This window comes from Monopterus albus, unplaced genomic scaffold (genome assembly GCF_001952655.1).
Source record: "Monopterus albus unplaced genomic scaffold, M_albus_1.0 scaffold301.1, whole genome shotgun sequence".
NCBI lineage: Eukaryota > Metazoa > Chordata > Actinopteri > Synbranchiformes > Synbranchidae > Monopterus > Monopterus albus.
In genome coordinates, this window is record NW_018128181.1 from 266,834 (window position 1) to 277,752 (window position 10,919).

The following is a 10,919-nucleotide window of genomic DNA, read 5'->3' on the forward strand; positions in this document are numbered from 1 at the left end:
ATTTACTGCATTGATCAGGACAGCATGTAAACATGGAGGAAGTGATGAGTCTGCATTAACAGCAAATTAAAACAGTAACTGCTCAGAAAATACAAAGACAGTTTTCTGCAATGTGATGAAAAACATATAAAACAAAGGAAACAGCATATATAGCATTAAAAGTATATATTCCTGATTGGTCAAAAACGCATTGCCAAGCTCTCCTACAAAAGCTCTCACTCCAGAATTGACAAAAATGACTGTTAAGGCTCATGCTGGGCCTTGTTTGCAATAATGCTGCCAGTTTATTAACACCTTATGTAGAAACTAAGCACTGACATTAGTTAAGGTTTCCATTTATGCTAACAGACCCAGATTAACGTAGATCAACTGCTCAGACTAGTTATGCTGAACTGGTAAACTGTGTTTCCATGACGACATATCATTATCATAATCCTGTGAGGCCTTCTAGTGTATCCTGCCTGTCCTCTGTGCTCTCTGTTGATCTGTCTCACAGCTTTGATGTTTTCAGCGCACACAGGACACAAGCTGATTCAGTGGCATCGATCTAACAGTTTATCCGAAGCAGATATTAACACAAAACAACACAGTGTTTCATCATGTGCTAACAGCGGCAGACTAACAACAGGCCCGGCGATTGTCCCTATCTTACCATGGCCTCCATCGACTCCCAGCTCTTAGTCTCGGATCCCGACACGAGGACATTCTTGGAATTTCCTCTGAAATTCACCTTCAGATTGATGTAGAAGTCCATGGCGTCGCCTGTCTGCGCTTTAACACATATTACACACGACGAACACGGAAGGTTTTCCTACCAGGGAGGGATACTTTGAGTAATCTCGTCAATTCAGTCCACTGTGACTTGTTCAACGAGGCGTATTTTGTGTTTACATCAGCGTTATGGGCGTGCTATGGGGAACGCCTACCATGCACCATGTATCCGGAAAATCGAGAAGCGTCCGGCTGCGGCGTGCAGACCTCCCGAAGCCACGCCCCCTCGCGTTACGCCACCGAACCCACGCCCCTCGTGATACGTCACTCAAGTCATGAAGCCACCGCTGATTTTTTTTTTTTTGAGCTTCGAAACTTGTTTTTACAACTTTATTTCATAGACTAAAGATATAATGTAAGGAAACCACAAGAGCACAGAGCCAGGGGTAAACGTAATAAAATAAAGGAAAAAATAAAGGCAAAGCTACATATTTTTAATAAAAAGCAAATATTTTTGACAAGCATACAAGTCTATAAAGCTTTTGCATTGTCAGAAGAGGAGATAGTCTTTATGCAAATGTCAGTGTAATTACAAAAAGATAAGAAGCAGGTTTTGGTTTTTTCAAATTTGCAGTTGTGTAGAAAATATTTGCCTTGAAGCACAATTGAGTTAATTAAAAATTGTCCTCCATGACCATGAACACCAAAAACAAAATTCTCAAATTAGAAGTCTGCAGACATCTTTCCAAAATGTATGGCTCAAAGTTTCCATGTGGCTACCACACAAAGAACAGTTAGTCTTCAAAATGTCTAAATTTCTTTTAAAAATGTTCTATTGGATAGCAGCTGTGCATTATCTTATATGCCACATCTTTCACTTTATTTACCACAAAGTATTTCTGAGGTAGACACCATACTTTGGTCCAGTTAATGCCATGTACATACAGTATCTAACTGTGTCATTAACTGGTAGCACTAGTGAGAGAAGCAATTTCCCTTTGAAATAAAGAGTGAATTTTCCTATTGTTCTTTGCTGAAAAACATATTTTTCCAGTTGAGCACTCAGCTGGATCAATAGAAGGAATTGTATTTGGATGGGGCAACCTTTGAATAACATTAGTATGCTAGTGTGAATATCACCAACACAGCAGAAATTTACTTCCTGATAAGTAAATTTGTACCAAATTACATGGTGCTCCATTCAGTATGTTGAGTTATTGAGTTATTTCAGTGGGGGAAAAAATCAGGGGATCATCATAGTCATTAGGCTAGCTACATCCTATGGGGGCCGTACCTATTTATATAACATTTTGTGACAATCCTTTCATTAAAGGTTGAGAAAGATACAGGAAAAAATGAAATTTTTCTTCCCCCACTGGCGCCAGAGGAAAAGTCAATGTATCACCAGATTCAGCTGGATTCGTCCCCAGGGCACCACAAAATATTTGTACAACCAACAGTAGTTGAAATATTTCATCCTGGACCAAAATGGTGAGATACACCAACATGTTAACTAATAATAATTATTAATAATACATTTTTCCATTTTAAATGCTTATTTCTAACAGCAGTGTTGTTAAATACCATTGCAAAACTGACCATACTTTAAAACTGCAGATTAAATAACGTATCTTAAATCTGTAACTTTTTCTTCTCCTTTTCTACAACAATCAGACTTAAGTCTTGGATTTAAAACATCTTTATGTATCATTCATGGTTGAACTTGCAAAACTCTGCTTCATCAGGACTGTAATCAGATTTGGATTCAAATGTCATTACATCATGACTGATACACTAAAGCATGCCACATCACCTCTATCCAGCTGAGACCATTTCAAATTACTAAGAAGAGCACAGATAAAAACAGAAATGCAGAAATATCTCATGTGAAATAACCAAAACATTGGCAGAAAATGTGTTCATGTAAAGCACCTTCACTCCTAGGAAGAGGCTGATTGTTTTCAGGACTACTATAATCTCAAATCTCTAATAATAAAATGACTGAGCTCTCCCTAGTGGCTGATATATGATGCTTACATGAAAGGCTCACACTTGGCATTCCAGTGCAGTGCTGGTTTCAGAATGGTCACTTGCTTCATAGCAGCTTCTCTCCCTTGTACCCCAGCACGGCAGTTACACAGCAAGGAACAATAGCCACAGTAGCCAGAGGTACAGTGGCACTTTTACAGAATGACAGCAGATAGAACAGAGCTCCACTGTGGGCAGGAAGCTGAAAAGCAGAGTCAAGGAACTGCAGCAACATCAGTGTTGCACTTAAACAGATAAACCTGTAGATGGCGTCCTCACCTCTCCTGCTAACCAATATTATATTGGAGTGTGCATGCAGAGGGGAATGGAGCCCGAGACCAAGGCCCAACAGAGTCCCACTGTTTCTAAACAAGCTGGCCAAAGGACTAGTGTCCATGCTGACCCACTCTGCTCGGCGACACCAGCGCTGCGCTTTCTCCACACTCCAGAGGAGGCTGACACCTACCAGCCAGAGGCACACGTACATGAGGAGAGCCAGGGAGAGGAGGAGCAGAGAGGTGAGGAAGAAAGAACACAGGTAGGCGTTGAATATCTGCCGGGTCCAGCTGAGGGATTCTGCCACTAGAATACCTGGGAGCATAAAGTATATTATTGATATTATTGTATCATTTGATGTAAACTAATTACCTTTGTGTGTGTGTGATATGATAATGTGCAATAATTGCCTTTTTTCTTACAATTTTGAATTACTATATTTAGATTGCAAACTACACCTTGTAGAACCTGTACTGGCAAAATGGAACTTATTTACAGTACCACAACTGATATCTTAAAAAATGGATAATTAACCATTAACATTTCCAATCCCAAAATAATATTTCTACCTACTTTGGCTGGTTCACACAGGGGCCACCACAGCGGACTCACACAGTTCACATATTTGATCTGGCACAGTTTTTCTGCTGCCCTTCCTGAAGCAATCCTATGGGCAATTAATCAACTTAACCTGCATGCCCCTGGACTGTGGGAGGAAGCCCAGTAAATTTCTAAGTAGAGAGTTTTGTATCTCTCTCTTTCTCTATCCTGAAGCAGTCCATGTCCTATGTGATCATGAAATAAACTTTTAAAAATGATGTATTTCAACAGTATGCTTGTCTCACATATATGTGGATTTTGTTGTGCAGTTTTGTCTATCTTGAGACAAATGTACGAGGTAGAAAATCAACTTTGTTTTTCTTACTAATTTAATAAGAATCATGATTTTGATTTAGGAACTTATAATTTCTTAATTCGCTTACTTTACCGCGTAAGTTTTGATTCTGACATGGAAGTCACATTTTTATTTTCAATTCATTTCAATTGTCATCTGATCTCACAGCATCTCATAATTTGAGAACTTTTATACTGTCACATTTTTTCACAATACTAGTTTCACTTGTATATATAGACTACACACTGTAGGTGAAATTTCTATCATGACTTACTATCTCATATTTATGACCCTTTTTATCAAATTTCTTTTTCTGGCAGAAATCGGTTTCCATATTAATTATACAAGGGAGGACTTACTGTATTATGTATTTAATTTAGATTTAAGCTAAGAAAATAAAACATATTAGTTTCTAAGTAGGACATGTGGAACTTATTTCAGCTTCTGCTATCCTCGCTAACAGAGCAGTTCATCTAAAGAAAATTAATAGAATTGATATATTAATTAACTCCAGGTTGATTTTAATTTCAGAAGATATAGTAACAAGGTGCCATTCTGCTTTTCTTTATTATTTGGGTGACTTGCATGCAGCATGATATGCACTCTCTGTACCTATGATAACTCCAATAATGACTTCATGTGGGAAGTGAGCAGCAACAAAGACTCGGGAGAGACACACGGACACCTGCACACACCAAAACAGCATCCACAATGAGACACACACCTGAAGAAAAGACACACCCATGTTATTGCTCTGACTAACAGATGCCATACAGTGAATACAGGTGAGGGAGAACTTACAATTTCCTGATTCCCTGTCCTTCCTTCTTCAGTACTGTGGCAAGGAGTGATGATGTCATGGTGTAGTAGACTGCTGCAGCCCCATAGCATGACCAGATGGACTTCCTCTCAGAAGAAGAAATCAACTTTTTAAGAAACATTTGATACTACATTTAAGTCAAGCGATAGACTTCCTGTCAGAAGAAGAAATCAACTTTTTAAAAAACATTTGATACTACATTTAAGTCAAGCACAACTCATTCACGTTACTCTTACCTGGTCCAGTTTCACAAGTGATGGGAAACTGCTCTATTATTGGCTGTGAGGAGTTCCCATAGAAACCTGTCTCCTGAACCCACCAATAGGGACGCTCGCCCAATAGAAGCAACATCAGGTTAAGGGAGTCTCCCACTACTGCCACCCAAACCAGTTTGATTGCCTCAGCTTGCTCTACATGAAACCATATGGGGAACAACAGGAAGAAGGTGTTGTATATGTCAGTTGCCATGGAGACTAACAGGAAACAGTCCTGGTTGTGGCTGTAGTGAGTCTGCAGGTAGAACGTACTGCTCACACCAGAGCTGTGGAGCAAGTCCATTATTGCTGCAAAACAAAGGAGTGAACGAATGTGTCATGGCTTCTATTTATGTGTTTAGAAGTAACTCCCAGAACCACAAAACCATTAGTGCAAGACGTTCTCAAGTCCTTTACTTAAGTAAAAGTAGCAATACAACTATAATAATATTTTTGTTTCAAGTAAAGGTCCTGCATTCAAAATGTTACTTAAGTAACAGTACAAAAGTATTAGCAACAAAACATACTTAAAGTCAAAGTAGTCATTATGCAGAATGGCACATTTAGTGTTATCATATATCATATTACTGGAATATAATTACTGACGCATTATTATGTTCATCACATTTAATGTTGCAACTGGTAAAGGTGGATCTAATTTAACTAACATATGTTTATAATCTGAATTACTGCTGGGAAGCTTCTGAAATTCTCATTGAAGATCAATAGTCTTAAGATTATACAGCATTTTTTGTATTAATCTGGTTGTGAAAAGTAACTAGTTACTAAAGTTATAAAATACATGTAGTGGAGCAAAAAAAAAACAACTGAATATTTGCCTATAAAATGTAGTGAAGTTGAAGTATGAAGTAACACAAAATAAGAAAAGTACAAATATCTAAAATTGTATTTAAGTAGAGTACTTGAGTAAATGTACTTAGTTACTTTCATCTACTGCACAAAACACAAGGACAAGAAAATGGAGTAAAGTACAATAAAATACATTAAAGCAGGTGGAACCTTAAATGGTGAAAAAAAGTTTACATTGCAGCAGCATCTGAGAACATGGCAATGGTAAAGAGTCCACTGGTCAACACAGACCTATCTTAAAGCATTAAACCACAACTAAGACAAGGAGACAGCAATAACCCTGCTATGCCTGGAAAAGGAAATAAGTGCTTATGTAATAAAATTAAGCAGACAGAATTATACTTACAGAATTCTGATAATGATATCCTGGTGTCAGTGTCTGTTCCTGGTGCCTGAAAATTCAGTTTGGATGTAAGCAGTGCAAAAAGGTCAGTCTTCGAGTGCTGCTATAAACAGCAGTCCTATCATTACAGCCAGGGATGCTGGTGTGTGTATATTAGTGACTCCTTCATTTAGGTGGTCTCAGAGGTGTCTACTAATCTGCCCAATGACAAAGCCAGATATGATCATATGTGTGTCCTCATTTCCTGAGTACATTTAAAATCTGCTTGTGGCCATTGAGCATTGTAATAAATTTGTTAAATCTATTTGCAAAAATCGGATCAGTGCATGCAGGGTTTGCGTCTGTGATGCATGAATGGGTCATGAGTATATGTGTGGCTGTGTGCTTGTAGTGAGACTCAAGGGTCGCTTTTATATTCAGCCAGATCACCTGGTCTGCAGGCATGGACTTTGGACTGGAGTGACACAGGGTCAGTAGAAGCCATGGGGTGGAGGGGCAAGTAGAGGCTTGACAAGATGACAATGGTAAACATACCAGCGTGGTTTTAGTACCTGCGAAACCAGGGTAGTCAAAAACAGCCCAGCAGTGTTATGTTTGGCATGAAGCTTTAGCCTCAACCTGTAAGCATGATGTCATATTTGTAGCCATCAAGTACTAATTTTAAACTTCTTGTTTTGAAATGAATCAGCTGGAAACATGAAAGTTAAGTACAGCCATGTTCTGTTGCCCAAAATCACTCCGTCATTCACTCATTCACTACTCATGATATGATATAGGTTATATTACAACATTACAAGTAGGTCATTCACTGGTGTGCAGTAAATTTTGGGCACTTGCTAATCGTCATCAATCTGCATCATCACTAATAGCTGTAGAGAAACTCACTGGTAATTTTCCCACTGATTAAACATGGAGCCTTGCAATTGTGTGAAACTGTTAGCAGAAAGTAGTGTACAAGCCATCTACACTACCTTTTGCACTGTGGAATTTTTGAGTCCACGATGTAGAAGATATATTTATATGCTCAGCGTCTGGACACCACTACAAAATACTGAACACAGTATAGTGCACTATACACTCACCAGACATTTTATTAGATACACCTGTACACTTGTATGCAATTCAGTGCAACACTTCTTGCTTTAACATCTGTATTTAAGAAATTTAAAATGTTTTCAGTTTTTGGTGGTCATAAATGTATAAATTCAATTATAAGTTTATTGAGGGCATAGTTTAAAATTGTTTTGTACTGGATGACATTACTGTATATTCAGAGGTGTTCTTCAGTTAGCTCAGGTAGAGCCTAGGGTGTGGTGAAGGCACAATGACAGGACAATAAACATGTAGTATCACTATGGGTGTATTAACAGAGCTGGATACAGCACTGCCTCTCAGCCTTGCTACCAATTTTTCCCAGTGGTCACTTATCGCAGTCATTGGCATTGCAACAAAAAATCCCCCCTGTGCCCCAAAAGTGTTTTTCCCATAGGCCACAATGATAAAAGATAAAAATAGTTTTCATGTTGACGAGCACTTTGTTCAACCCGTGTGACACTGTTCCATTTCCCAACCACAAGTTTCCACTGTGACAGAGGATCAGGCGCACGTACTGTAGGCATGCATGTTCACATGTAAACACATCTGCTGGTCCGCAAAAACATGCATGGATACACCCAGAGTGTGTCTGACTGAGCATCCTCTGCACACCCTGTCCTCACCCTGTCCCAGCAGATTGTCTTCCATTCCAAACTCAGGTCATTATCTTTTTTTTTTACAGCCCTTACACTTCACTTTACTGCCATTAATGTCTTTCTGCCACTTGTAATCTACTGAACATGTATCAAATCTAAAATCATCAGTTCATACAAATTTTTAAAATAGTGACAGACACACACAGAAGCACAATAGCAATATATCTCAGTACTATTTTCTCATTTATAAAAGACATGATTTACAAATGTATGAAACTATTTATTTTCTTGTACACTGTTCCAAAGCTGTTTCAAACACCCACTCAAAAAGGAAGGGTAATTACTAATCAATGATGGCAGTGAGACCATGGAGCTATTAAGAGAATAAGACATCACATTGCAAGATGGCATCCCATTCATTCCTATGAATCATTCTGTGGGTGCATATGCTGAAAATGGTTTTCACAGGCTTAACATAAAACATGAGCATCAGAGCCCGTCCAGTCAAGCTGATAGAGAGCATCCACTGTGGAAACACTATTACTTTTGGATAAAAATGCCTGAAATCACACAAGCACACCCAGTGTACACTAAGCACAATCAGAACACATATATCATATTATATTGTAATAACATTGATTACATCCACAGCCTCACTGAACCCTGTAAATATTTGCTCTGTCCAGTGTGTAATTAGGGACGAATAATTATAAATCCATTTAATATTCTTAGGAATTCTTGGGGAATAAGGATTACTTAGGTAGTCAACATTTCATTTCAGATACTTTATAAGGCAAGAAAGAAAAACAGACATGTAAAATGAAACTAGAATTCAGCTTTATTTAAGTAATGTCCACAACAAAACTCACAGTGCGTAAGCGTCACCATTGCAAGGCTTTACAACAACCACTGCGCCAGCAAATATCACCCACATGCTCAATGAATGAAGATTCGATTATAAGCCACTTCCGGCTTTTTCCCGTTTAGGGGTCGACACAGCGAATCCTCACACTGACGACTCGCATGTTGGCATTTGGCACGTATTTTACGTCGGACGTCCTTCCTGACGCAACTCTGACTCGAACCCGGGCCCAGCGGCGAGAGCGCTGCGCCTTAACCACTAGCCTACCAGGGATGGCTGGGTGTGGTTATGTAATTGGGGTGGAGATTCAAAGATTTGTATTGAGAAACAATATTTTTCGCATTAGGACACTTCTCGCGCTATGAACCACTATCCGACTGGTTTGAACCAGTCAGGTGACGTCATCAGTCACATGTCATCAGGCCCGGCCCTAACCAATTTGGCGCCCTAGGCAAGATTTCAGGTGGCGCCCCGTTGCATCGCAGTAAATTCCACTGCTAGTGTATATACTCATATAACATCATATATGACAACTGATTTGAGACCACATGGTTTATGCTTATAATGGCAAGTCCACTGAGACGTTCTTGCATCATAGTAGATCTCAGGTAAGTTTTAATCAGTTTGAGTTTAGAGAAGCTTCTTTCAGCAGCAGCCACTGTAACAGGAAGAGTGGCAGAGATTCTCAATGCAACCCACATGTTGGGGTAAATTTCTGCCAGCTTCTTCTCATGCAGGAAGGTCAAAAGTTCCATGTTTGTCATATTGTTTGATGGCAATGGTGGGAAATTCTTCATTTCCTTTGCAAGTTCTGTGCCATCAATGTCCGGCTGGCTGTCATGGGTCAGAGCAGTACTTAGGGTTTGACACTTCTGTAGCAGGTCCTCTTCTTCTAAGTTGGGGAAATCGAGGAGCACACCAAACGTGTTATTCACCTCTCCAAGATTCTGAAATCTCTCATCAAGTGAAGAGATGGCAGTATCCACGACCACATTAAAAAATGTGGTTTCCATTTTTCGTAGTGCATCTTGTATGGGCTCATCTGGAGACTCATAGCCAAAGTGCCTTTTTGTGGTTCTCAAACGCTTTTGTTTGAGTTCAGCCTCCACATTCATCTCTTCACACATCTTCTTTGCAATTGTCTGTGCATCAGAAAATCCAGTGTTTCTGTAACTGGTGAGGGAATCTCTGGTTTTCTTCAGCAAGTCGACAGCCACATCAAGCTGCATGGAGGGTGACTGCATCAGTTTACTGACATGCTGGATCTTGCTGAGAATGTCATACCATATGGCTGTACAAATGCAAAAGCGATAGGATCCAATCTCCTCAGCCAAAGACTGGGCTTCAACTCTCACCACAGGGTCTGCAGTTTTTCCCCTCACCTCCAGAAGAGCCTCTCTGACTTGCCCAGCCTGATACCTTACTGCCTCAATGCTTTTTATCCTGCTCTCAGCCCATGATTTCAGAGTGATTTTCACATATTTCAAGAGGACATCCCACCTATGGGTGGAGGCTGAGAAGAGCTTGAATAACTTTGTCAAATGCCCAAAGTAGCCAAGGGCATCTGGTGAGCTTTTTGCAGCATCAGCTACTACCAGATTTAAAGTGTGGGCACCACATGGGACATAAAAAGCTTATTAACTGTAATGCTAATCTTAATATTTGTCTTAATGTGAAATGTCATGTCAAATTGTTCTAGATACACACCACAAAACAACAGCCACACACCTTGACTTTTCCTCATGTTTTGACTAACGTTATGGTCAGCTGCAAGCTGGCATATCAGGTGACGTCATGGTTTGACTCCTTGCGTAGCATGGGACTATCCCAAAATGATTAAAATTATATAGGTTTCGTGGTCCAGGGTCTTTCATCTTCCAAGCTGCCTGCGTGCAGGTTGGTGGTGGGAGAGATCTGGACGTGTAATGTTAATTTCACCTGTGATCCTCTGAATAAACCAGTACGGTTATTTTTTATAAAATCTAAAGCGGTCTGCTTCGTCTTATTGTGAGTTCCTGGTTTAAAAGAGCCGGAAGGAGCTTTGTACATGAAACAGAGCTTTTAGCTGGCCAACAGGAAATGTCCTTAACAGGAAATGAGCCAACCTGGCTCATATACTGGATAAATATTCAGTGGATAAACATTCCACAGAACAATCCCTGGAAAAAG

At 39.6% G+C, this 10,919-nt stretch overlaps 2 protein-coding genes across 2 annotated transcripts in view; both read right to left on the reverse strand.

Moving 5' to 3' along the window:
• Positions 1-980, reverse strand: part of nbr1b (NBR1 autophagy cargo receptor b) — a 29,722-nt gene extending 28,742 nt beyond the window's left edge. Inside the window, exon 1 of the mRNA XM_020623484.1 lies at positions 653-980. Coding sequence (XP_020479140.1) covers positions 653-754 — 102 coding nt within the window. The 5' untranslated portion in view covers positions 755-980. The remainder of the gene's footprint in view (positions 1-652) is intronic.
• A 216-nt stretch (positions 981-1,196) lies between these two features.
• LOC109973706 (glucose-6-phosphatase-like) lies at positions 1,197-6,700 on the reverse strand. The gene is given in 7 exon segments (XM_020623494.1): positions 1,197-3,330; positions 4,523-4,668; positions 4,712-4,790; positions 4,793-4,816; positions 4,967-5,293; positions 6,201-6,246; positions 6,627-6,700. Coding segments are annotated over 7 exon segments (1,161 nt in total). The 5' UTR covers positions 6,642-6,700; the 3' UTR covers positions 1,197-2,806.
• Positions 6,701-10,919: the final 4,219 nt, after the last annotated feature.